Genomic DNA, 26,234 nt, shown 5'->3' with positions numbered 1-26,234 from the left:
CCTTCAAATTAGTGTGAGCATTCAAGAGCTCGGCTGATTTCACCCAATCCCACCTGCCTATTTCCAGATTCTGCCGCTCCAGAGCTCTTACCGCCCGTGCCCCGTTCGGCCAATTCCGAGCGCAAGTCGTCCAATTCCGAAGCTGACCTCACCACCAGAAAGCTATCAATATGGTCAAACCACTCTCCTTTAAGGGTGACAAGAAGACGAAGAAGCGCAAGAGAGCCGCTGACCCGGATGATGCCGAACAATCGTCTTCAAAAGCGTTGACCACCTCCGCGCCTGCCGAAGAAGAGAGCGATGATTCCTGGGTGAGCGCAGATGCGCCCAGCGACATCACTGGACCCATCGTCATTGTTCTGCCTACAGAGAAGGCAACTTGCTTAGCATGCGATGCGGTTGGAAAGGTCTTTGCAAGTGAACTAGAGAACATCGTCGACGGCGACGCAACAACAGCGGAACCACACGATGTGCGACAGGTCTTTGTGGCCAACAGGGTTGCTGGCACAGAAGACTTCAATCTGAAGGGTCACCATGGGAGGTACGTTAAACTATACTGCTTGGTGAACATCTGCTGACCACTCTAAAGATACCTCAGCTGCGACAAGTACGGCATCCTCAGCGCAAATGCGACCGCCATTTCACCCGAAGAACGCTTGCTCATAATCGCGATACCAGACAATCCTGGCGCTTTCTCCCTACAAACACAGCGCCAGAAGTACCTGAGCATCGACGAGTCTTCCACAAGTGGTACTGAAGTGCGTGGAGACGCAGAGGACATCACATTCAACACCACTTTCCGCATACGCATGCAGGCTCGCTTCAAGCCGCGCAATAAAGCTACGAAAGAGGAGAAGGCGCATCAGAAGATCAGTAAGAAAGAGCTGGAAGACATCATTGGGCACAAATTAAACGACGACGAGGTCAAGAAGCTGCGAAAGGCCCGACGCGAAAATGACTTCCACGAAGTAGCCATGGATATGCGGTCCAAATCGTCACACGACAAGTACGCTTGAAAGCCTCATCAGACTCGTGCCTCATTATGCGTTGTCAATATCAGGCAAAAGGGTCCAGTGCCTAGATGTCGCCAAGCCACGGTGGAGCATCCTCAAACAGTGGTGTGCACGTCGCAGATGCGACTCAGACACATCCTAATTTGAGTGCACTTGGGACGACTGGCGCCACGAAAATGCGGTTTTTGGTGGCTGAGTAACGGAAGTTGGTTCCGGCTGGGCGCTGCAGTGTGTTCAGAATGGAGCGGGACACGGGACGGGCCTGGGAGGCTGTGCTGCAGCTTCGTACTCGTGTTTGCACATCATCTTACATGCAGGAACATCGGCGTTAGTCCCAGCGCATCTCCGTAAGCAGCAAGCACCGTGTGAGGTCAAGAGATCTATCATGTCGACATCAGTAGGCACCGAAATACCGTACATCGATATGTGCACTATTCATCTCCACGTCTGGTCCATAACTTTATGTGAGATCAGACTCTACAATGCTATTGTCCGGTGAAATGGGATGCTCAACAAGTTCACGAGCATCTCAATGTCTAATATCGAATCCAGTTTCCTACCTCACAGTGTTCGAGTTCACGATGCATTTCAACAGTGTCTCGCATCGCCCCGTTGTTCGCCGCTCATATGTACGGGCACTCTACCTACCCTTCCTACTGCCCAAGCTGGGAACACACAATCGCAAGTGAACATGCGCATCGATAGCAGCGAACCTTAGATCCCCACTTCAAGATCGATTTGCTTAGATCAGAGTACCATCTCACAATGTCGCTCACCACGCATCACAAGCAGCAAGGTTTGTTCTTCGACGAAGCATACAAACCAGAGTGTTTCGACCACCGACGACGAAATTGCCTCTTCGACATCGAAGAAGGTCCCACTCTTGAATCAATCACTGATGAGACAGGTGTACCATTCTCCGTTCTCACATCACCCAACAACTCGAAAACTTCCTTGGTATCAACTGCTACACATGCTCATCTGGAACATATTGCTGACCGCCGGCGACGAAACTCCCTCATCGACATCGAGGAAGGACTTCCTCTAAAGCAGGTCGCTGACGAGACAGGTGTCCCACTCTCTATTCTCTTGCTGCACAACCCTTCATTTAGTCCTCCGCTTACGCTTATACCGCTCACTTATGCAGCACCAACACAGATACCAGCTGTTCCCACGCCAGCAACTGACGGGCCACCGACTGACGGGTCATCACTTTCTGCGTCGCCAACACTTACCCGTGAATGCTCCTTACCACTTGCTCCTAACATCATCTTACCACAGCTACGAATTCCCAGCCGCAGTCTTCGACGGACCACGCATTATGTAAGAGACGGATATGTGTGCGATTGTCCACACGTCAAGAACGCAGTCACCGCCACTTCACCACCAGTCCCCATGTTGCTTCGGCTCCATTTATCTCCTCCGTGGGACTGGCTGGAGGCAGTGCAATTGAGAAACCATTCGCATAGCAGCCACTTCACTCACCCGCCATATCGTCACCACTGTTCCTCGCCGAAGACGAATTCTCAGAGGTTACATGAAAGCAACAGCCAGTCAACCATCGCTGGGCTCCGTATCCGACGCCGCCACTCTCTTCAGTTCCCTCTTTCCGGGGAACTACAAATACTGGCAAGCAAGCTGACAAGGTAGGTGTAAGGCGAAGCTTAAGGCGTTCAGAGCATTACGTGAAGCATGGGTATGTGTGTGAGTGTCCGCATATGCGGCGTGTTTGTTGAATGTGTGTTTGTAATAAGATAAGAGAGTGTGAGAGCGGAGATGGTAGGTTCGAGTGGTGGGAGTTCTTTCGTTCTTTTTGAATATACGCGGTTTTGTATATCGCACTCTTACGATCGCAATGGTAGGTACTATTTTCCTTCGCATATTCTCGTACACTGATTGTGAGTACACATCATGCTGTAAAAGTGACGGCTGCTCCGAGCTGGCTGGCACCGCCCCTCGCGACGAAAAAGGAAATAAAGGAGGGAGCAGGATTTGGTTGACATCATTCGTTGGAGTATCATTAACTATTTACATTCTTCACAACATCAAGCTTTTACCAGCGCGTACTCTCTAATACCTGGTAAGAGCAGGCGAGCCCTGCGACGCAGGGAATGACCACTTGGTCTCGACGAACACCTTCTGCATGCCATCGGCCTTCTCCTCAAACTTGTAGTAGACCTTGTCGAGGTCATCGAGACTGACGCGGTGGGTCACCATCTTCGAGGGGTGGATCTGCTTCTCCTGAATCATCTTGAGGAGAGACTCCCAGTACTTGTGAACGGGTGCTTGTCCGTTACCGATCAGGCGGATACCGCGCTCCATGAGCGAGCCGATGTTGAAGTGGTTTGTCTGGAAGTGTATTAGAGGATGCTCAGGGCAAGGAATTGAGGAAGGGCATGACTTACGAAGCCTACATAGACACCGGTAATACCGCAGCTACCGAAGTTCCTTGTGCTAGTGATCATCTCATTGACGAGCTCAGATGTATCGGTCTCGAGACCGAGCATCATCTCAAAGTAGTGCGCCCAGCCCTTTGCGTACTCGCCCGCCGCGCACTCAATGGAGACATCGGGACCGCGGTTGTCGACCAGCTCCTTGAGCTTGCTTGTAACCGACTCGCCCTTGCCAAGCTTGGAGAAGTCGATCGTCTCGATATGGGGGTAGTTCTTCTTAATGAAGTCCAATCGCCAGTTCTGGTCGATCATGATGACCTTCTTTGCGCCGTTCAATAGCGAGAACTCTGCGGCCATCTGTCCAATGGGTCCAGCACCCCAGATGGCGACGACGTCGTCCTTCTTCACGCCTGTGTCGACAACGGCGTGCCACGATGTGCAGAGGACGTCGGAAAGGAAGAGACCCTCCTCATCAGGAACATCATCGGGAAGAGGGAGGAGGTTGACATCGCCGTAGGGAACACGAGTGTACTCAGCCTGTCCACCAGCAAACCCACCAGTGAAGTGGGAGTAGCCGAACATGCCTGCTGTGCGGCCACCGTACATGGCGTTCTCGATTGTGTTGTCGTTGGTCTTCTCGCACTGTGAGGAGAGCTTCTGCTTGCAGTAAAAGCAATCACCGCAAGCAATCTGGAAAGATGCGACTACGCGCTGGCTGTGTCATCTGTCAATGTAGCCCTCCGAGGGATGGGTGGTAGACGTACCCCTTCTTGAACTTTGTGACTTGGCTGCCGACCTCGTCTACGACACCGCAGAACTCGTGTCCGAGAATGTCGCCCTTCTGGAGCTCAACGACTGTGCCATGAAGCAGGTGCAGGTCTGAACCGCAAACTGTGGATCCGGTAACCTTGACAATAACATCGCGAGGCTCCATAACCTTGGGCTTAGGGCACTCGATCATCTCGACCTTGTTCTTGCCCATCCATGCCAGGGCTTTCATCTTCTCTCCTGAAGGGTCGGCATACTCTGCGGAGTTGCCAGGGTTTGTGACGTCCTGTGCCGTGGTAGCTTCACCGCCGTGGCCAATGGCCTTCTCGGCCTGCATAGCAGCCTGGGACATCATCTTGGGCGCTTGTTGTACTGTTTGTGTCTTAGGTAACGGATTAGTGGGGTATCAAGTAGTTCAAAAACGAGGTACAAAAGTTGGAGGTATACTTGATGGAGAAGCTGCAAGGGAGAGGATTGCTCCTACTTTTCTACGGCGTCCAGACGCGCAAAACGATGACATAGCTGTAACATCGTAACTGCATGCGCATCAATGCCGCACCTCTACACAACTACCGACCAGCCGGTGGATGTAATTCGCCATGTAGACACGCCCAGACGGTCTAGTTCAACGTCATGACCCGATGAAGAAGGCTACAGATCCGTCGTATGGTACAGGGAGGCCATATCGAGGTTTACACAGGTGATGGAATTTTGCCGTAATGTCATGTCGATGTCATGGTGGGGCAGATGACCGTTGAACGCGGGCAGGGGTTGATTGCGGGAAGCTCGAGCTTTGTCAGCGACGGACACTGAGCTCTGGCGGCAGTTGAAGTTCGAGGGAGGTGGCTTCTTTATGTCGTGGATTGAGGACCATGATGGCGCAATCGAGCATATACAAGACCTCATCGAGATGTTGAGGTAACGTACTGCAGGTTGGGCGCAGTTCAGAGCTGCCCAAAGCTGTAGTTGTGACGAGGGCAGAGCTCTCCGACACATCGACACCCGCTCCGAGACTGTGATGTGAGAGGAACGTTGCATAGGCCCACCCTTGGCCGTGAAAACTACTCGTGGCATGCTAGGATCGTTCGTTAGCCGGTGGTGATGGTGGTGCATAAATCTTCCGTTGGCGACTTGTTTGCGCAAACAGCTGTCAGCGCGTCCGTTTCGCGTCATGATTGCAAGCTTGACGCGTTCACAGCTCCTCCATCAACAGCAAAGCAAGCTTTGCATGCGTCAGTCGTTCGAGATCAGCTCGTAGAGATGAGCAGCAATTAATTGAAGGCATTCGTGATTCAGTCGGGCACTTGGTCAGGATACCGTGGCTTCTCGCAAACGGTAGCAGTTCTCGCAAATCAGAGTAAGCTTGATGACAACAGACAGAGCAATGTTTCTTCTTCAACGCTATGCACAAGGCAGTAGCGGTCAATGAAAAAAGCACTCTTGCGAGTGAAGGCCAGCAAAAATTGCGCCGGCGGCGTCCCCGAAGGAAAGCCGTACCCCAACCAGTCCGCGCTGTGCAATGCAGCTGATCAAGGTAGATGAACCGAAGACTTGATCTCGGACATCCCAACAAGGTCTGGAAAAACAGTTAGCAAAAGGTCAAGATATAGAGGAGTAGGGCAAAACTTGCAAGTATGAAAAAGCAGGAGGGAGGACGAGGTGCGAGCTGTATTTAAGCCAGAGGAGCTTGGGCCAGCTGACTAACTAGCGCTGCCGCGGTTCAGCCAGCCGCACAGCTCGCGCGGCCGTGCTTTGCTGAAGATTTGCAGCTTCACTCAGAGTTGTTCAGGTGAGAGATGTGACGACAGTCAGGTAAGTCTACGTACCTTCTTTTTCATAGCTCGATGGTGTGGAGTAGACGTTCAATACCTCTTCTGGAAGTTGTTTCGGGCGCCGCAGGCAACCGAGAAGCTCCAGGCAGCTCTTCGTAGCTACATTGTATGCGCCTACTTACACCATCTGCTTTCTTTACATGACGAACAACTATAGAACCGTTGCGAATGACGTCTTCGGGCGGTTGATTTCACAAACTCTTTGCACATATCTGATACTTTAATCATCCTATCCGTCTTTCAATTGATCGCTGTAGTTGAAAGCTGACTGACAAAAGACATCATGAGCAGACCCTCACTTCATTTCCTCCGCCCATACCTCTACCGAGGCACCCAATCCCTGAAGCTGCAGCACACCCAAGCGTACCTGTCTGTACAACGTCGGTTCAAGCAGACCGCCGCCGATGCGTTCACCGGCCCACACGATGTTGAGAAGCAGAAGCGGCTTGATCAGTTGAAGAACGTCCAACCACTGGGCGAATACCATCCTCAATTGGTGTACCCTGCGGGCGCTGAAGCACTATCACTTCGAGAGTTCAATGCCAGGTTCGCAGACATCAAAGAGACGAAGGCTGAAAATGTCTCCGTGTTCGGTAAGAGCTCTGGTACAAACGGTACTTGGCTTCGATACTGACAGTCTCAGGAAGGGTCCGCTCAGTGCGGCTAGCGGGGTCCAAGCTGATGTTTCTCGACATCGAGCGCGATACTCAGCGACTCCAAATCATGGTGGAGCGAAAGAAGCTCAACCAGGATAACTCTGAAGAGATTTTCAAAGGCTTGAAGAAGGTAGCAAGGATAGGTGACTGGGTTTGTAAGTCACACAGTCCTGTCGCAATTGCACATCAGCTTACGCCACAAAGCTGTCGAAGGCAATCCTACTAGGACATCGTCAGGTCAACTGTCCGTCCTTGCCCTGAAGGTCCCTCAAATTCTTGCACCCTGCCTTCATCACATTCCCGACAAGGTTGACAATGCTGAAACGCTTGCTCGACGACCCCACATCCACTCGCTCACGAGCGACGAGCCCGCTGATACTCTCAGACTTCGAGCGTTGATATACGACTATATAAGGACATCGTTCATACAAACAGGGTTTCTGGAAGTAGAAACCCCAATGTTCGACGTCAACGCTGGAGGAGCAATCGCACGGCCCTTCGAGACAATCGCAAACGAGATGTCCAACCAGCCCCTCAGACTCCGAATAGCCCCTGAGCTGAACCTCAAACGCCTAATCGTCGGCGGGCAAGACAAGATCTTCGAAATCGGTCGCGCCTTTAGAAACGAAGGCGTGGACAACACCCACAATCCGGAGTTCTCAACCTGTGAGTTCTACGAGGTTGGCGCTACTCTCCCACAATTGGTAGAAAGGACGGAGCACCTCGTCCACGGCCTCCACAGCGCCATCGAGTCTCTCCGAGCAACCTACTTCCCCACCCTCGCAGCGCCGTCTGACATCGACTTCTCCGCCCCTTTCGCCCAACTCGCCTTCATCCCCACCATCGAACGCGCCAGCGGCCGTACACTGCCCAACCTCACCTCGCCAACCGCGACGTCGAACGTGCTCGCCCTATTCAACGAGCTCGCGCTCGACATCCCACCGAATCCGACGCTGCCGCGGCTCCTCGACACGCTGGCAGAGATATACATCGAGCCGCTGTGCCACAACCCTACACTCATAACGCACCACCCGGAAGCGCTCTCGCCGCTGAGCAAGTCCTTCGTCTGCCCCATAACATCACAGCGCGTAGCCGCGCGCGTGGAGCTCTTTATCGCAGGCCGGGAGTACGTGAATGCGTACGAGGAGGAGAACTCGCCGTTCGAGCAGCGGCGGAAGTTTATGCAGCAGCAGGAGTACCACGCCAAGGATACTGAGGGTGAGGGGGTCAATATCGATGAGAGCTATCTCGAGGCTTTGGAGTGGGGCATGCCGCCGACGGGGGGTTGGGGATGCGGGCTGGATAGGCTAGTTATGTTGTTTGCGAGTAAGAAGAGGATTGCGGATGTGTTGCCGTTTGGGACGTTGAGGAATGTTGTTAGTATTGCGAAGACCAAGTAGACGCGTCGGCGAAGTAGGCGCAGAGAAAAGATAGGGAGGAGGTGTGAGGAGTGTACGATAACTGTCAGTCTGTGATTATGAATGCACGAAGATGCTCTTTCCATCAAACGCTACCCTAGTGAGACTTTAATTCTGGGAAATACCGGCAGCTTCAGCGAATCCTGCAAAACCCGTCGAACTCGTGGCCAAGCACTTGAAGACTACAATATCGCTTGACTTCAGGACTTCTTTGCTGTTTGTTCGTCTTGCGATTGAGGTGTCCACGTGTGACGCCCTGCTCGGTTGATGACTTCCTGCTTGAGCGGAACGAGCGGCTTTGTACACATTAAACGGAGTGTTGGCCTCCTCTGAAGCCTGTTTTCTGTTACATGGTTGCTTCCATGTTGCAGTCACTTTCACCATTGCAAATGTTGAGCCAGATCGCGAATGATGTGCTATTATTCCTCTTTGGTAGTGTAATCATGTTCCCGTCGAACATTACGTGCGTCATCGCCTATTGACTGATAGAACTACAAGATGACCCCGATCATATTGAGGTCGAACGCCTTTCAATATGCAACCAGGCCAATTATCAGGCGTTCCAGTAGTACGCCCTTCCGATTGTGCGCCGAACCATGCAATGCCAAACAAAGGAGTAAAAGGAACAAGGAATATGACAGGACGTCGTTTCGAAGAGGAAAAAGGAAATGATTACGCCGACAAAGTGCCATCATATAGCCTTCAGTGCCTGCGCAACAAGAATCGGGACCAAGATCGCCGTGATCAGTCCGATATTGACAGCAACCCCAGCGATGAGTGCAGCCCTCTTCGATTTCGCTGTACAGTGGCCGAGGTCGCCCTTTGTGACCGACGCAATGATCGAGTCTCCCCACATCCTATAGAGGAACATACAAGGTGGCAGTATGCAGAAGCATGCAAAGATGAGCCACGAGAGTTTCCGACGGCGTACCTCGTCTTCTTCTTTGACCTCGCGCTCTGGACACAGCAAGTGCGGTGAATGCTGGTGCGCAAGGATGGCCTTCCCGCTGCGAATCGTGGGGAAGGTATCGAGACTGGGATGTGTTGGGTGCAAAGGTGTGGCTGTGTCACTTGTCGAAGGACGTCCACTGCCACTTACACTCACAAAGCGGGAGAAATGGGTGTCTTGGCTTGAAACAGTGGTTCGCGCGTCAGGAGCAAGGACCATCTGCCTCAGCTTGGTCTGACCTGGTACAGCGGCGCGGCTTGTCCTACGAGCGGGCGTGAATGTAGTCGAATATCTAAGACTCCGTCGACGATCCGGACCAGCAAGGGGTGAAGAGCCCTGCACAGGTTCCATGCTGTAGGCGCTAGGGAAGAGAGTCACCTGCGACAGTGTTCGCTCGTGCTGGTCTTCAGCAGCGGAGCCTGACTGTCGTATGCGAGTCACGCTACCCGTAGCTGGGAATGGAGAGGCGTAGAACCCGTCATATCCAGGCCGAGGACTACGAGGACCGACACTCGAGCTGAGCTTGGCACCTGGGCTGCTGGTGTCTGCTATACTGCTGCCCGCATCGTGCATCCCGGTGCCTCGAGGAGTACCTGTGAGGTTGCCCTTTGGACCAACGACAGTAAGCTTATCGAAAGTGTTCTCACGTTCCAGACCAGCATCGTTGTCGGTGCTGCGCGGTGAGCTACTTCCGGGCAATCTTCCATGGCTTTTGAACTTGTAGCTGGCGCGTCCGGACTGAGGGCCAACTTCACCATCAAAGAGTATATCGTCGTTGGGCCCAGATGCTAATAGCTCCTGTGTCTCCTTATCGCTCAGAGCGTATGGGTCTGCCCAAGGCGCGAAAGCATAAGGCTCGTCAACCGCACGCCTGGGTTGTGTGGAGAAGCGAAACACGGGCACAGTCGATGATGCTGGTGGACTCGATGGAGTATTAGATATTGATATGTCTGGAACAGTTTGTGAACCAGGGTGAGCTGTAAGATGAGGTGGCGAGGAGCTGAACGGATGGGCGTGGGCTCGAAGCGGGCTGGGGTGGCTGTAATTCGACGGTCCACGTGCATGATCTTGCTTGGTCCAGGAAGGGAGCGACGCATCTGCGGTCAAACCTAAGCTGTTACGACTGCCCTCGCTGCTACTGTAGTCGGCAATGCTGTCTAATGACATTCGACCTTGTTGACTGTCACCAGCCACAGTTTCCCAGTCGGCTTTCTCCATATCCGCAGTTCGCATCGACCCGTCAGTGAGTCTCTTGTTGCGCAGCAGGTTCACCGAGCTTCGCCTTCCCCACATAGCTGGTATATCCTCGTGACTAGGTTTGCGTTCAGCGGCTGCATTGTCAAAGATAAGCTCAGCATGGTCCAGCGCTTCCTGTGGCGTCTGTGGACTCGCACGACCTTCGGCTTGTGAGTATGATGATGACAGCTCAAGAGCTTTGGTCTCGGGTTGTGAATACGAAGATGAAGGTTGGAGACCTTTCATGAACATACTATGTCCACCTAACTCGGATTGTGGAAGCTGCAAGAGGTTGCGGGTATCCCCGTAGGAAGTGTACGATGCATTGGAGAACATGTCGGAGAAGTCGGGGCGAGGAAGCGCGTGAGGAGGTTTATCGTACTGGAACGCTGGAGCAAGTGGGGCAGGAGCTGATGGAGGCAGACCGGGTTGGCGGTTCAGCGCGCGTTCTTTGGTGAGCGGCGGTTGCGCAGGGTCGCTCGTACTCTCGGTGTCCTTAGATTTGCTCGTAGGACCTAAGTTAAACTCGAACTGGCTGAGTTCAGGTAGGAGGGCTGCCGGTTGCGGACGGCCCTTCGACGCTTCCTCAGTGGCATCGCTGGTGTAGGGTGCGATCAAGCTGGTAGTATTGGCACTTTCCAGATCTTGTGTGGACAAGCTGTTCGTTGTTATGTTGCCAGGGTCATACTGGTCGATGAACTTGCTGATGGTATCTGTCTTCCCGTCGCCTTGTGCCACTGAACGATGGTACAACTCCTGGGTGAGTGGTCTCGAAACCGGCCGACTGCTCCTTCCCAGGTTACTGTAGCTGTACTCGTTCGCCAATCCGGCCGCATCCATACCACTGTAGCGAAGAAAGGCATTGCTTTGACGGTTTCCAGCGAGGCTTTGTTGATAGGCTGATCTCCGGCGGTCGTCTCCGGTGTATATTGAAGAGCTAGCGTATATGGATGCGAGATCGTCGTAGTAAGGCCTTGCTCCTGAATCCATCGCGAGGACAGAAGCATGTGGATCCTCCACACGACCGATCTGGGTGGAGGGGTCGTCCGGTATCATCGAAGTCAGACCTTGCGAGTCATAGTTGCGGCCGGGATTTCTTCGCGCATATTCAATCTCGTCTTCATCATCGCCCGACACCGATCCCAAGTCGTGCAAGGACGCAGGGCTGGTCGGAGAGGTGAGCGATACTGGACTGATGGGGAAGTATGCCGTCCTGTCCGCCGGGATGAATGTCTGTTCGAGCCGACGCAGAGGCTCTTCGTCTACGCTGATTAATAGCCCGCTTGTATTACTCTCTCGAAATTGCTGCAGCTCTTCCTCTTCACCCCTCTCTAGGGGCTTCGTGAGCCTCTTCGTAAGTGTACGTGTGAGCTGCTTTATGGAGAAACGGGACTCATTCGGGGCTTTCTTGACGGCTAATGGAGACGGCGCGAAGTGGGATTCGGGGCTGTAGATGGGAGAAGTGTACGTCGAGGAGCCAGGGCTGATCGCTGCTGGCGTCGGTGGTAAGGGCAAGTCAAGGATGGATGAGCCGTAGGAGTCTTCAGCGCGGCGCACGATGCCTGCATGTGCAGCGTTGAGATCGCCATACAAAGGGCGCTTGGGTGCCATCTGTGGGTTGGTCAGTACCGCGCGACTTTGTGTTGGAATAGGATTTCCGACCTCTGAAAGGCTCAACAAAGAACCTTGTGTAGATTGAAGAGGCAAAAGCTCGCTTGAGTCAAGATCCCTCGACGGAGTAACAATATCGTGGTACTGTAACGATGCGTGAGGGTTGACCAAATCGAAAGAAGCGCCGCGATAGTGGATGGTCGCAGGAGTGGCGGGCGGGGTTGCCGGCGCAGTGGTTGCGAAACTGACTGTTTTCTCCCGCTGAGTCTCTCGAGGCGTCTCGAAGTGCGGGGGCTGTGGGAAACGCGAAAGTGAAAATGTCGATGGTGTGGGCGTGGTTTGTGCGTCGCTCAGGTTGGCTTCATCGGTGAGGAAACTGAGAGGTGTGGGAAGAGTCGCGAGAATTTGTCGTGCCGGTCTCACAGGTGCATAGGATGGGGGATGGAAACCAGAGCCCGTTGGCGCAGGCGGGCGAGGGAGCCTTTTTCTGGAGCCAAACTGACGTGTCTTCCCTTGCGAGTCTGTAGTCGCGACGCTCGAGATGCTGCCGGCTTGTGCCCGCGGTCCAGCTGACTGAGGCCGAAGCAGTTGATCAGACACGGGCTGGGCACCAAAAAATTGACTTTGCGGCGCTAGTTGATGCGCCGAGCAGGATGAGTGCAAAGGCCGCGAAGAGGAATGTGAATCGCGTCGTGGGACAGGTTTTGTTGACGGAACGCGTTCGATCTCGTTCAGAGCAGACGCAGCGGCTTTTCTTCGCAGAGTCTTTCCTGAAGGTGTCGCAATTCGTGAAAAGGGCGTGCTCTGCTGCTTGCGGTACTCATGGATCGATAACGTGTGTAGAGGCGTTCGCAGAGACGCTGACGAGTGGGCAGAGTGATGCGGGGAGTGTATCGGCGCAATCGGTCCCGGCACTCGTTGTTGAAGTGAAGCCACATCAGACACCTGAGGTGAATGCGAGTAAAGATCGTAGGCCGCCATGTTTGCTTAGTCGTCTCCTATTCGCCAGAGGTTCCACACTATGCAGCTCGACTGTGCTAAGATGGACGAAGCACTCGCTCCTGAATCCTCTGGCCCAACAGATGCCCTTCACGGCCCGTGTCTACCTCTTTCACTTGAACGATCGACAGAGATGCTGATGAAAGGTACTAGCTCATGCATCGCGCCATCTGTCCAGACTTGCAAGACACGGCTTGGTGGCTGGCAAGAGGGCTGAGGCGGTGTGCTGAAAATCACAGCTTTCGTAGTTACGTCGAACAGAGGGTCAGTGAGGTGAATGCAAGTGCGAAAGAGCGAGGTTTGCGGTGCGAGAGATGTGGCAATGAGCGGAAAGAATACAAAGACCGTGCACGAGGAAGAGAGACTGATGTTGAACCCAGGAGAGTGGTCAAGGGAAGCACGCTGCATCACGACGGAGAAGAGCGAGAGAAAAGGAAGGCACGATCCCCTCGCGGATGTTAGCTAGGAGAGATGACGATGAGCGCCAAAAGAACATTCTTAGGTTTCCACGCCGCCCCGGAGCCACCGAATGGGCCTCATCTGAGCAGACCACACATTTCTATCATGTCCACGTTCCTCGCCATGGCTCATTACAGCTGCCGGGTCACGGTGTCTGAGGGAAGAGTGATGCAGCGTTGTGGGTGGACGTCAGGAAAGAGCGGCGATTTTAGCGCCTTCGCTGCGGAACCAATCACACATCGAACCCCCCTTTTGTAGGGCAACACCACGCTGAGGCGAGAAAGAGCGACAAAGAGCCACTGCCACTCAACGACTGCCCAGCTGCCCCTCATCTCGTTTCAAAGGTCATCTCCTGGGTCAGCGGAGACAGGGACGGATCCAATCAGCTGCCTCTGCGCTGTCGCCTCTTGCCTTCACGACCGGCATCCCGCGACATGGAGAACGACGGGTCAGCTCGTCTGCAGACGTGAAAAACCGAGCGCATGCTGATTATTGAGGCTCTGCGGAGACTTCTCCTGCCGAACGCGAATCCAACGCGAATCCAACGCGAATCCAACGCGAATCCAACGCGAATCATACAGACAGCCGGGAGGCGCTTGGGTGTTCGGCTGATCGTTCTCTAGACGGTGGCGTTTGCTTCGCGATTGCCACAGAAGACAACATTCATAATACCTTTGAAGTGCGCTCCCATAGAAAGAGAATCAATGAAAGATCCCGAGGGATTGAAAAGGCGGTCCAGGAAGAGCCAGATGATGTCAAGGAGGCCTGTGACGCAAGACTCTCTGAGGATGCTCCCTAGGTACTTTGTACTACACTGCAACTAGCAGTCAAGAACGAGGGCGTGTACGATATCAAGGAGGAGCTCGGATTAATCAAATCGAAAGCATCGAGCACCAGCCATAAGCCTGCTGTCGGATAATGACGACGATAAAATCGTTGTCGTCTGCTCCAAGCGCGTCACAGTCGAGCCTGTCAGAGCCGAAGTCAGCGAACCTGTTGCCAAGATCAAAGCTGTCAAGCCCGCTGGTGTTGAGGCCGACCATCATGGTTGTTTCAAAGCCTGCAGGTCAGTCAAGTTCGAAGCTGTGAAGTCCACTGATATTCAGACTGGCGCTCACGCCAGTGTCGAAGCCAAAGCCAACATCGCAATACACCGCTCCGCCTCTGAAGTCTCAGCAGCCGCACAGTCGGCCGAACCCAAGGCCCCACAGTCCTCTGAAGTGCAAGCCAGCCGCTGTACAGTTGATCGCTCTATCTTTGAAGTCTCAGCAGCCGGCGCAACGCGCCCCAGCAATGATGACAAATTCGCCATACCCTCTGCGACAACCATTACTTCTTACAAAGAGGAAGTTACCCGCTGCTCTGACTTCCTCCGACTTCGGCAAGTCCTACGTACATTTGAGTGGTATAAGGAGGAGTTCCTGAAGACTGGCAAGAGCGCTCTCATGCGCAAGTTCTGCAAAGGATTTGACAATACTCGTCGAGTCTACGACTAGTGGTTTGGATTATGCAAAGCGAAGCTGAGGAAGGGCAAAGCATACAAGTGGAATATGGCAAGCAGCACATCTTTATGGCGCAGGGGCAAGATTCTGGCGGAGGACAGGCACGATGATCCCTTCTTTCTCTTGACGACGATATTCCGCGAGCGTGGTCCAATTGGGTGCTTGATATAAACTTCAAGCTGATGACTATGTGGATGAAGGAGAATGAGGGCGTTTTGGAATCTATAAAGCGCCAGCGAACAGTCGGCTACTCTGAGGGAGCTTCTGGAGTGTTGCCATTGCCAAAAAAGGCGGTGGTTGCCCCGTATTCGCTGAAGTTGTTGTCAGCTTCAACAGTAACGATCAGGGGCACAATGAGGTGAGGCTGCCTACTAGGATCACTTTTGATGCTAAGCTGCAGCCACAGGGAAAATTTGCCTCGAGCTAGGGATGAGACCGTAGGAGTTCTGTCTTGCAATAGTGTATAATTTGGCCCAAACGTCACCATTGTCAACCTTCAGGAGGTACTCTGCACAGATGGCTGAGATCTCTCACTACACTGACATCCTTCAGACCCGAGTAAGGTGGTACTCATATGGCTCGTGGGTTCTCTGAACGTCCTGCGATACCTCTTACTGAATGTCGAAGATCTCCGCTGGCGTATCGGCTTCTTGCCTCCATCTCTGAACCAGTTTGCTGTTCATTACACCGTGGACGTAACACTCACCAAGCAGCACGTGGCGATCGTCAAAACGTCGTAGCACGAAGGGAATGGTGGATCCGAACAGCACTGCAACCACGTCTCCTTCCCGTATTCTTAGTTGGCCGATACCAATGTGACCAGTCCGCGTGACGAAGAAACGCTGCCAGCCACAAATCAGTGATACAGATGCTTGAAATGCGGGTCGCTCTCCTTTTGGTACGAAAGGATCTCGAACCTTTTGGAACGATGAAGGATGAGTAAATTGCGAGCCCAACACGTACGTCAACCATGCAATGCTGTTGCGCCGACGGTCTGGGCTTTGATCCCCTCGCTTCCAAGCCTCGTCCCTATTTTCGCCAAGGGAAAGTATTAGCGCGTCGATGATCTGGATTTTCGTGGTGTACGAAGCCTTCATGCTTGTCTGTGCGGAATTGGTGTCCGTGTGGTAGACTCTTTCAGGTTGACCTTCCTCGTATTGAGCAATGAGGTCTGTGCAGAGCTGATGAAGCGACTTTCTTTTAAAGAGGCTTCGTCGCGAAGCGTGGTATCCTCATCTCCTGTTGGAATCAAACGTTCAGAAATTGCCATAATTTTAGAGAGTACCAGTCCGTTTGCCTTCAAAATGTTTGTCTTGCTGGTGTCTGGTAGCATAGGCTCTTTAAGATAAGCATTGTACCCTGTGTCATGTAGCAGTCTCCGGTTTACGCAATACAATGTAAATGGCTCGGGCGACCACCGATAGTTGCCATGTGCAAGTGCACATGAGCGCATTTGTACGACCACATTGGAACCCATAAAGGACAATCCCGGATACCTTCTTGGCCCTCAAGAGCTACGAATGAGAGGATATCCAGCGATCCATGGAAACCGATGAGCCATATCGTCACGTCAGTAAAGGTAGTCGCAACTGACTTGGCGTCGTCAGGTTCAATGAACAGTTTCTGTGTCACGGCTGAATGGTCTGCGTTCCAATCAGCTCAAAGGTTGAGTAGGGCAAGGCTGAAACGTGACCGACAGCTCGGTGCATGGTGACGCCACGTCGGGCTGCATCGCTACTTCCACTCATCTTTTGTTCTTGTTCTCCTAACCCTACAAGCACGTATGACGAGAACAAGATAGCACTGGCAGGAGTGTCAATCTCTTGTCTGGATGGCCCGACGAGCTTTGCCACCATCCTGGTCCAGGAAACTCGAAAGCACAACTTTTGTGAGTTACTTCTTTGTGTACTCCCACATACATACCCTAGCATACTCACGTGTCGATTAGATATATTCAGTCAATGGTAACATCGCTGCTCACCTGCTACTGCTGAGGTATGATTGCTTTGGAGATATCTATCGAAGGCGCACTAAGTTCTTTGCGCTCATAGTTTTCGTATCCGTTGTGTCTTTCATCGTCTCCTTGTCCCAATTTTCGGTCATCCTGCACCGATATCGGTGGCTTCAAGCGGTCTATGGGATAGCTACGCAACTGTGGGTGGTGTTTGTCGTGTCCCGTTATCCACGCTTACCACCGACAGAAGGACTGCTGTCCTAACGACACTGTTTGTCTCCCCTTTTCTCAAAGTGGATGGTGAAAATCTCCTTCAGTATGGGTACCGCATGCTGTTCTGGCTTGGCCTGCCTATTCCAAACTTTGGCTGCATCTACTTGGACTGGTGGCCCGGTCTGCCATTGGTCTGCTACTGCTTGTGGTCTTCGTTACACACTTCATAGCATACGCGAATTGCCAGCCTGTCGTTCTCAGCAGGCTGGTTGGTGGCGATGGGCACGAGCGTATGATTCTGCATGTTGCGGAAAGAGGCGAGTGAAGAGACTGATGGACTCGCGCATTCCGTAGGAGAAGGGATCGGGAAGTGTAGCTCTAAAGGTGGCAATTGTCGCTGTTGTTTCGTGCTGGGTCCAAATCTTGCGACGACCGTAGTCGTGATGCCGTAGTCTATACCTCTTGCGTCATGTTGATGCTGAGTAATGCGGCAGCAGATTTGCGGAAGCCGCCGGCCACGCAGTGATTGGTTCGGAACACCCGGTGAACGCTTAGCCTCGTTGCTATGCTTTGAGCGGGTGGTGATGAGCTAAGAACAACATGCGCTGCTGTCAAACATTGCGCCAAACCGGCGTTCAAAACGTGTATCTCGAAGACCCATTTGTGTAGCATTGCGGCCATTGGCTGGAAACTGCAAATCTAGCCCAATCAATGTCAACTATCATTCTATCGAACATCATGGGCATCACGATATCTCACACATTGTTCTCGCCCCTGTCCATGGTGTCCACCACCATTGGTTTCGTGTCATTCGCTTTCACTTTAGGTACCTTCTTCAAGGTATTCTGGTCGAACCTCGGCACTTTTGGCGCAGCACCCCAAGAAATTCAAGACTATCTCTCAAGCCTCAAGCAGGGGCTACTGCAAGAGCGGCGGCATCTGCGGAGGGTGCGACAAAGATTGAAATCCATACATCGCGACAAAAGCCATGGCCCAGACGCGAGAAGTGGGTCCGATGATCCTGACGGCAATTATGGCTATAAGCGAAGGAGCAGAGGGCAAAATAGTGGACGAAGAAAAGGCCCAGGAACAATGCACTTCGATCGTGACATCCAGTCCATGCGGTCTACAGGAGAGAGCGAGGCACTCCAAGTGATGCGCGTCACTATCCGCGACCTAATCAATACTTTTCGCCAGATCGAGTACCCTTTCTTGAAGGCAGAGTATCAAAATCAGGCTTCTGCGCAGGGGTCGAACACCAGTCATCCTTATGGTCCTGAGAAGAGCCCGCACTATTCCGAGGATGGGGCGTCAGACCTGCATGCAACTAACCGCTTGGGCTATGAGTACAAGAAATGCGGATTCAAGGAGCGCTGGTTGTGGGTCAGGAGGAAGGCTTCTGTCATCAATTTGAGCGAAGTACTAAATCGAGTCGAGGTCAGGAGAACGGCGCATGAAGTTGGTGAAGTGCTGAGCATCGTCAGCAACATCGGACGGGATCTGGAAGATATGCAGGATACCATGTACGCGCTCGAAGGAAGGCTGAACCGAGTCGTTGGAGTGAGAAGGGTGGAGTGACGGTCATGCTGAAATGAAATGATGGAAAGAAAGAAATCTACCACGCTCAGTCGCATCCCAAATGCATCGGAATGCAGCCAAAGTCATCAGCACCAAGTTGCTAATGTAGTATGCAGTATCCTGCGCAGAAGAGCAGTTACAATGGGGGGTTGGATGCACAGAGACCTCAAGGCTATTCCACAGCAGTCAATCAGCCCTCAAACGTGGGAGTGGCCTTTTACCAATCATCTAAAGTGAGACGTGCGTATTCGGAAATTCTTAGCCCAAGGAGGACTCTGCAGGTAGTCGGGAGAGCCATGTGGTTGAGATGGGAACTTCTCTCAAAATAACGACAACTCCGTTCACTACACTAATATGTGAATTTGGTGGTTTGGCGGAAAACATGACCTTGCACTCAATAGCGCAATACACTACCTTCAATCTCTGCCTTGATTATGCTCTTTCTCTCTCAATTACGCAGTGGAGTTCTCTTGAGTTTGCCGCTACACGAAGCCATCTCTGCCGTCTATCCGTATCGCACGTCAACGACTTTGCGGTCTTTAGACAACGCCACAACTGCCTCTGGTGTCCGATCGCACGCCTGCATGTTTACACTCTGCTAGCAATGCTTAGCATGGCTTGAACTTTGTGCAAAATATGCTAACTTCAGTCATTACATCACAATCAATATTTGTGCTGATACGAGGTGGGTCGCGGTCCCTCACGGCGGCTGACTGATACGAGAGATTTGACGTAACCTTCCGAACCTGGCGCGTAAGGGTGCTGATTATGATAGCCGAGAGCGTCGTCAGCAATACTGCTCGCCATATGACCATGATTCTCGTATCGTGGTCTCTTGCAGTCTACAGATCCGTGAGTCACGATTCGGTGTTGACTGCGTGTTTGTTGCAAGGCAGAAGTTTGACTTTGATCGATTTGGCTCTGGGTATCCAAGTTAGGGATGGAAAATGTTATGAAGCGCATTGAAGTGGTGAACAAATTTTAAACAAAAATTGCTCTTTGCTATCTCCATCATATGCGCACCAAGCGTTATCATTCTAGCCCAAGAGTATATACAAAGGAAAGTAAGAAAGTAAAATTAAATCCATCAAGTGACGCCGCGGCTATGCAAAGGCAATAATTGACACGATGCCAGCCTTTGTATGAGAAGGCATTTCACCATCCACCAAGTCAAACCAAATCCAATGTTCTAGAGAAGTGAAGTGCCCGAAGCTCATAAGCGATCCGCTTAGTAACCGTAGCCGGAGCCGTAGCCGCCAGTGGGAGTGGGTGTGGCCTTGGTTGAAGATTCAACCGGGTATGGCTCGTACGCAGGAGCGCTGGAAGAGGGCTTAACCGACGAGCTGGTAACGGGGTAACCAGCAGAAGAGGAGGCAACGGGGTATCCAGCAGAGGAGGAGGCAACGGGGTATCCAGCAGAGGAGGAAGGAGTAGGGTAGGGAGCAGGGACAGAGCTGGAGTAGACGATGGAAGAGCCGGAAGAAGGCTTGGGGCCCTCAGGGTATCCCTCGGAAGCAGAGGTAGTCTTGGGGCCGGAAGGAGTAGTCTTGGGGCCGTTGGGGACTGTGACAGTGTAGGTCTGGGGCTTGCCTCCCTCAGTGGCGGTGACAACTTTGGTGGTGTACTCGTTGGGGGTGACGGGAGTGTACTCAGGAACATCAACACCGACAGTGACGGTCTTGGTCACGGTTACGGGAGCAGGGCAGTTCTCCTGTCCGGGAACGGGAGTGTACTGAGGAACATCGACGCCAACAGTGACGGTCTTGGGGCCAGCGGGCTGCGAGGGCTTGCTGTCCTTGGAAACGACAGGAGTGTACTGAGGAACATCAACACCAACAGTGGCGGTGGGCTTAGGGGGCTGGCCGCCGTGAACGGTGGAGGTGTAGGTTGTGTAGCTAGCGGTCAGGTAGGTCGAGTAGATCGTGGAAGAGCCGCTGCGACCGACCTCAGTGGAGCAAGGAACCCAGTCGTAGGTAGTAACGACGGTGGTCGTGTCCTCAGGCTGGCTGCTGGTGGGCTTGGGGGGGACAGCAGTGGTCTCGTAGCCGTGGCATCCACCCTTGCAGGATGTGATGGTGACGGTGCTGGTGGTCAAGGTAGTGACGACCTGAGTTCCGTGGGTCTGAGTGACAGGGCAGACGGTGGTGGTGGTGTATGTAGTCAAGTCCTTAGTACTTGTGGGGTAAGAGGGGACCGAGGAGCTGTAGCCAGCAGACGAGCTGGGAACAGGGTAGCCGTTGGAGCCGCTAGGAACGGAGCTGCTCGCTGGGTACTCAGGGTAAAAAGGAGCAGAGCTGGAAGGCACAAGAGGCTTGGAGGTGCTGCTGGAGCCTACAGGGTACTCAGGGTAAGAGGGCGCGCTCGAAGTCGGGTAGGAGGGAGCCGAAGATGAGGGAGTGGAGGCTGGGTACTCAGGATATCCGGGAGCAGAGCTAGAAGGCACAACAGGCTTGGAGGTACTGCTGGAGCCTACAGGGTACTCAGGGTAAGAGGGCGCGCTCGAAGTCGGGTAGGAGGGAGCCGAAGATGAGGGAGTGGAAGCTGGGTACTCAGGATATCCGGGAGCAGAGCTAGAAGGCACAACAGGCTTGGAGGTACTGCTGGAGCCTACAGGGTACTCAGGGTAAGAGGGCGCGCTCGAAGTCGGGTAGGAGGGAGCCGAAGACGAGGGAGTGGAAGCTGGGTACTCAGGATATCCGGGAGCAGAGCTAGAAGGCACAACAGGCTTGGAAGAGCTGGGAGTTCCAACTGGGTACTCGGGGTAGGCGGGAGCAGAGCTGGAGGGAACAACAGGCTTGGAAGAGCTGGGAGTTCCAACGGGGTACTCAGGATAAGCAGGAGCGGAGCTCGAAGGAGCAGGCTTCGACGAGCTGGGAGCAGGAGAAGAAGCCGGGTACTCAGGGTACGCAGGCGCACTGCTGGAAGGTGTGTTCACTGGGTATCCGTACTCAGCAACGGGAGAGGCAGCAACGGCGCCGATGATGGCAGCGGCGACGAAGGAGTAACGCATCCTGATTGACTTGATTGACTTCTTCGGTGGGTAGATGATTAATTTTTAGGGATCTGGAGATAGACTCAAGCGAATGTCTGTCTGAAGAAGGCTAAGAAAAGCGAAGGTGGTAGTTATGAAACTGTTTTTTGTTGTTGTGATGAGATATCTCTGGACGAGGATGGGAGAAAGTTATATACTGAGAACCTCCCAAGCTTCTACGCGCTTCCCGGATGGCTGATGTCGTGATAGCCAACGCTTTGTCACTTACGAAGTGACATCTCGCCATGAGCAGAACACGAGGTCCCATTCCGGGAACACGATGAGCACGGTAAGTCGATAGTGTTGATGCTCAAATTGGGTCGCTCTAGCAGTACGGTAGTCAGGAGCAATGCAGGGAACGACACAGCCCTATCGCCTTTGGGAGATGGTGGCCAGGAGGCGGCTGGATCGTCTGTCTAATTATGGGTTGAGTCTTTCCTAACGTGTCTTCTTACAATCCACTCATCGGCGCTCAGCGGCGACTGTCACCTCACTTTGCCGACCGTCACAGCTCACGAAGGCTCTCCACTCCCGAGTTCTCAACAGCAGCTCTTCATTTCGGAGCCATCACCGCTGCGGTCATGGTTTTTGCACGGTCTTGGGCTGGCAGCTGTGACCCACCACCGTTGAGGGGACGTTCCTGACGATCCGCCGCCATCAACGCTCTAATTTTGGTCGGCGCAGTCCTTTCTCCGACCCTTCCGTTTAAAGCCGTCTTGTACGTTCTGCGCTGCGTCCATCCTCAATCCGGTCGATGATAGCAGTGGAGCCTCGGTGTGTTGCTGGTCGAAAAGCTCCAACCTGCTCGTTTTCCAAATATTGGCTCTTGTTCATGTCAACGCCACTTATGCTGACCTGCATTTTACGAGATCGCGACTTGACTATTTCAGGAAGTCTACGCGGGAAACAAGCAATGCACCATCATCGTTATGGCGATGCAACGCATGGCTGACATGAACGTTACGCTACGATTGCCAGGGGATTCCGATTTGTCGGGCTGAGCTGAGCAGCCACATCTTCGCCAATGCAGCCTTGCAGCCTCAGGGGTTTGACGTTTTACGACTCCTCGAGCAACACGGAAATATGCAAAAATGAGCGCAACTCGCTGTTGAGGCTCCTTACCGGCCATATGCCACTAACCACTGCTGCTCATACAGCAGATAACAGCGCGCATTGTGGGCTCTCCGTCGTATTTCGTTGGCCAGTGATGATTCTCCTATCTGCGCCCCACAAAACATTCACCAGAAGGCTGGCCTAAACAGACCCCGTGAATGGTTGCATAGCGATCGCGAGTGATCTTCGGCTGTGCATGTTCACTCGGTGCTCAAAACTTGCCGAAGAGGCAATGCTTGTTCGCAATAACCTTCTGACCACTCCTCGAGATTGGGCCCAAATCCCAAAACGCAGGTCTGTGGTTACGGACAGATGCAGTCTCACGAGACAGAACACACTCGCAAGCGACGTGGCTGGCATGTTGTAGGATGTTGGCTACAGGAGGAAGAGTCGCGACACAGGATGCCTAAGCCTTGGTCACAGTATTGATCCACTTGGGGTAACAGCGCACCACACGAGAAAACGCCACCCAAAGCCCATGCAGGATAAAGACGGATGCACGGCAGTGATTGAAGCAGCAGTCATTGAGTGGCTGGGAGAAGAGGGCGGTACACAGGGTGTGAGAACACACTCACCCTTCACTTCCGCCGATGCAGCGTTGCGTTTGGTCTGGACAACCATGCCTACTTTTCTAGAATCTTTTTCTCATGCTTTCCCCAGCTTCACTTCATGGGTGAGCGCCAGCATGGACATGGTCACTCCTCTGCAGTCCAGAAATAGATTTATCAATATTAACTGTTTTAGGCTTGGTGTATACGAAAGGGTCTGGAGTGGTTCAACATCGTCATCGCTCCTTGTTGTCTAGTTTTTGTAAGTACTACCGGTAGCGGTAATCGCAAAATTTTGCATGCTCGTATTTGCTGCAAGTGTTGCTGTTGTCTTGGTTGTTGGCAGGCAGCTTCCGACAAACAATAAACGCTTTTCAGGCTCAAGGTCGCTGAAGCAAGATCGAGGACGATACGCTGCCGCTTCGCATCCTGCCCGAGGTCCTTAAGCACCTTCGATAGTCCAGCAGCAAGCTTCGCATGTCAAGCAACTGTACCAGGACTAGTGTTGCTCACGGGCTGCTGTACCGGCACCCTACACAAGGAGATCTTCAAACTTGATCAATTCACAGCTATATTCTCACAACATTAGACTAGATACCATCACCCACAACTCCGAACTCTGCAACACACGGCATTGAGCGCCTCGAAAAGCTCGAGCTTTGTTCCGTCCACGATTTCCTCGACTAGAGTCTGGTTGACTGGAAATGCGAGCTCAAGTTCTGGCTCAGTGTTCCAAATGTCGTCAGCGAACAATTCTTCTAAGTTTGCGGCACTATCCTTGCTTTCCTGTACTTGCAGCTGTCCATTGTCGTGGGCATTTTCGATCGATGCCATAAGGAACATGACATCCACGATGTCTGCTGCAGTGGCAGGGCTGGTCGACAAGGGAGCATATCGCTCGTCATCGTCGTCCAGGAAGTCTTCTCGTCGCAACGACAGTGTCTTCAAGGATGCGCACCATCCTCGGAAGCCATATGAGCATACAGATACTCATCTATCAGATCGATACATCTTTGGTTACATCCAGGCTTGGGCCGGACAACATTCAGAGCCGCTGGAACTGGAAGGAGGAACCTGTTCGCCTGGCAGAAGCAGACCCGGGCTAGCGTCATTTAAACAGAAGCACTCACCATCGAAGCGATCAGTCAAAAACGCCGCAGTGGTCTCCTGTAGGTCGACAATATCGTCTGTTGTGGCAACATACTCACCGTTGTCATATCGATCATTCAACGACGCCGCAGTAGTACCCTGCAGCTCTCGGATAGCGTCTGGTGTCGAATCGGCGGAGACGTCCAGCACCTTCGCAGTTGACAGGATCTAGGTTTCTGGCAAGTCGAGATTGCTCGACAAAGTAGTGTTGCGACTACTGTGCTGCCGGCTGGTGTCTCAGGTGATGTGTTTTCCTTCAACTGCTGGGCGTCCAATCACCAGGATTGACCTTCGTAATTGTTCAGGTCCGTCAGAACATCGTAATTCATACTGACCAGAGTGTATCAAGCCGATATTTTGGGGATGGAAGAAAAAAAAGCAAACTCAGTACGGCAAAGCTACTTTATGTGTTTCAGCGATGACGCTGAGGCAGTTGCCAGGCCAACCACAAACGCGACAACACGCTTTACGGCCTACTAGCTTCTACACCTACTAGTTGCTACACCTCACCGTTTGGTGCTGCCATGCCCTCTGCATTGTCGCCCGAGCCGACTATCTGACGCTGGCTGGATGATGTCTCTGCATCTCTGCCCACCAAGTGCGTCCTCAACTGCCGTGTTGCCATGGCCCTGCTGACACTGCTCTGAAGGGCTCGCCCCACTACGACGACTCGTCCGTGCTGCGACCGACCAAGCGACCTCGCTCAGCAGACACGGACTCGGGTGTTGGCGTCGTGAATGACGACCAGGAGACGTCTCGCCCTGCCAAACGCCGTCGCGACTTCGATGACACGTTCCATTTCTCGCCAGCTCCGTCCTCCAGGAGCGAGTCCACTGCATCCGTTGCTTCACACAAAAGTGGGAGGCGCAGCCCTGTTAAGCAGATACATGCGCTGAAAGATCTCGAACGACCGGTCATCTTTTGTAACTTCAACAGCGTCGGCGCAGACAGCGAGCAATCAGATGTTGCGGCAATGCGCACATCAGCACAAATGCTTGCTGAAGGTGTCGGTATACTGAGTACGACAATGCAGACGTGTTCAATGCGTCAATTGCCGAACTCCCTGGCCTGGACAGGATGAGGCTACAACGTCCATGGGCGAAAGACGCGCGCCAGGCGCATTACTGATCAACGCCTGCAATCCGCAATACTGCCAACATCGTCGATGATGCAATCGCACTGAACACTGGTGCAGAAGGCGCCGAGGATGAGTGGAATTCAGATGTCCAGAAGCCACTGCTCAAGCTTGCGCTTGCAACTAGTCGAGGACTGGCCAGCAATACCGGTGCTCATCTCGCAGGGGCATGAGTGGCATTTGCTGGTGGTAACGAAGACAAGCGAGAGAGTGATCATCAGGGAGCAGATTATGATCGGGAGTACAAGGAATGTGTGCGATGCGCTTAAGGTGGTGGCTGTGCTGCATTGGCTGCTGGATTGGGCCGAGACGGTTTGGCGGCCGTGGTTTTTGGAGCTGATTGCTGGGAAAGAGGGATGAAGAGTCAAAGTGTGGCTGCGTCAAACAGAATCGCAACACAACTTGTCTGAAGCGGAGGAAGTCCATGCATTTCTCAAGCAACCATCACAGCCACAACGCAACCCATCGAGAAGCATTCGAAAAGGTCAATGTTAACCGACACTTGACGAAGTCTGCACTAGGCGGCACCAAGAACTCGTCAAGCCGACTGCATACTTGACAGCGCTTGTCAGACCTTGTGCAAGTCAAGCATCGCAACCGCTGACTGGTCGGGATGATTGAGGAGCACAGGATGGCGAAGCGAGGATCTGGTAGTCAAGGTAGAGGAGGAGCTTCGC

At 53.0% G+C, this 26,234-nt stretch overlaps 10 protein-coding genes across 10 annotated transcripts; 6 read left to right on the top strand and 4 right to left on the bottom strand.

Annotated features, from left to right (window-relative positions):
* The first annotated feature begins 11 nt into the window (after nt 1-11).
* On the top strand, nt 12-1,369 carry BU25DRAFT_198963 (actin-crosslinking protein). The gene is made up of 2 exons (XM_033701082.1): nt 12-541; nt 590-1,369. Exons 1-2 carry the CDS (start codon nt 171-173, stop codon nt 1,014-1,016), a joined length of 798 nt encoding a protein of 265 aa, XP_033557143.1. The 5' UTR covers nt 12-170; the 3' UTR covers nt 1,017-1,369.
* Nucleotides 1,370-1,778: 409 nt separating this feature from the next.
* BU25DRAFT_462346 (uncharacterized protein) lies at nt 1,779-2,340 on the top strand (the record flags this gene model as incomplete). Its single annotated transcript, XM_033710517.1, has 2 exons — nt 1,779-2,250; nt 2,309-2,340. 2 exons carry the CDS (start codon nt 1,779-1,781, stop codon nt 2,338-2,340), a joined length of 504 nt encoding a protein of 167 aa, XP_033557142.1.
* A 668-nt stretch (nt 2,341-3,008) lies between these two features.
* On the bottom strand, nt 3,009-4,787 carry BU25DRAFT_414720 (GroES-like protein). The gene is made up of 4 exons (XM_033707363.1): nt 4,659-4,787; nt 4,171-4,556; nt 3,419-4,121; nt 3,009-3,362 (listed from the first exon to the last, which is right to left on the bottom strand). Exons 1-4 carry the CDS (start codon nt 4,692-4,694, stop codon nt 3,084-3,086), a joined length of 1,404 nt encoding a protein of 467 aa, XP_033557141.1. The 5' UTR covers nt 4,695-4,787; the 3' UTR covers nt 3,009-3,083.
* Nucleotides 4,659-5,368, bottom strand: BU25DRAFT_414719 (uncharacterized protein). The gene has a single exon (XM_033707362.1). It carries the CDS (start codon nt 5,345-5,347, stop codon nt 4,826-4,828), a length of 522 nt encoding a protein of 173 aa, XP_033557140.1. The 5' UTR covers nt 5,348-5,368; the 3' UTR covers nt 4,659-4,825.
* Nucleotides 5,369-6,289: 921 nt separating this feature from the next.
* BU25DRAFT_351032 (class II aaRS and biotin synthetase) lies at nt 6,290-8,062 on the top strand (the record flags this gene model as incomplete). The annotated part of the gene is made up of 3 exons (XM_033703340.1): nt 6,290-6,599; nt 6,650-6,817; nt 6,867-8,062. The coding sequence occupies 3 exons, from the start codon at nt 6,290-6,292 to the stop codon at nt 8,060-8,062; spliced, it is 1,674 nt and encodes a 557-aa protein (XP_033557139.1).
* Nucleotides 8,063-8,495: 433 nt separating this feature from the next.
* On the bottom strand, nt 8,496-13,329 carry BU25DRAFT_376591 (uncharacterized protein). The gene is made up of 2 exons (XM_033704115.1): nt 11,928-13,329; nt 8,496-11,876 (listed from the first exon to the last, which is right to left on the bottom strand). The coding sequence occupies exons 1-2, from the start codon at nt 12,855-12,857 to the stop codon at nt 8,772-8,774; spliced, it is 4,035 nt and encodes a 1,344-aa protein (XP_033557138.1). The 5' UTR covers nt 12,858-13,329; the 3' UTR covers nt 8,496-8,771.
* Nucleotides 13,330-14,086: 757 nt separating this feature from the next.
* Nucleotides 14,087-14,841, top strand: BU25DRAFT_479481 (uncharacterized protein; the record flags this gene model as incomplete). Its single annotated transcript, XM_033711024.1, has 2 exons — nt 14,087-14,133; nt 14,239-14,841. 2 exons carry the CDS (start codon nt 14,087-14,089, stop codon nt 14,828-14,830), a joined length of 639 nt encoding a protein of 212 aa, XP_033557137.1. The 3' UTR covers nt 14,831-14,841.
* Nucleotides 14,842-17,741: 2,900 nt separating this feature from the next.
* Nucleotides 17,742-18,581, top strand: BU25DRAFT_351066 (uncharacterized protein; the record flags this gene model as incomplete). The annotated part of the gene is made up of 1 exon (XM_033703341.1): nt 17,742-18,581. One exon carries the CDS (start codon nt 17,742-17,744, stop codon nt 18,579-18,581), a length of 840 nt encoding a protein of 279 aa, XP_033557136.1.
* A 1,228-nt stretch (nt 18,582-19,809) lies between these two features.
* On the bottom strand, nt 19,810-21,591 carry BU25DRAFT_462341 (uncharacterized protein; the record flags this gene model as incomplete). The annotated part of the gene is made up of 1 exon (XM_033710516.1): nt 19,810-21,591. The coding sequence occupies one exon, from the start codon at nt 21,589-21,591 to the stop codon at nt 19,810-19,812; it is 1,782 nt and encodes a 593-aa protein (XP_033557135.1).
* Nucleotides 21,592-23,678: 2,087 nt separating this feature from the next.
* BU25DRAFT_198248 (uncharacterized protein) lies at nt 23,679-24,735 on the top strand. The gene has a single exon (XM_033701080.1). It carries the CDS (start codon nt 24,010-24,012, stop codon nt 24,592-24,594), a length of 585 nt encoding a protein of 194 aa, XP_033557134.1. The 5' UTR covers nt 23,679-24,009; the 3' UTR covers nt 24,595-24,735.
* The last annotated feature ends 1,499 nt before the right edge of the window (nt 24,736-26,234 follow it).

Source organism: Macroventuria anomochaeta, assembly GCF_010093625.1.
Source record: "Macroventuria anomochaeta strain CBS 525.71 unplaced genomic scaffold BU25scaffold_40, whole genome shotgun sequence".
NCBI lineage: Eukaryota > Fungi > Ascomycota > Dothideomycetes > Pleosporales > Didymellaceae > Macroventuria > Macroventuria anomochaeta.
The sequence above is the reverse complement of the archived record's forward strand: the minus strand, read 5'-3'. Positions and strand labels throughout refer to the sequence as shown.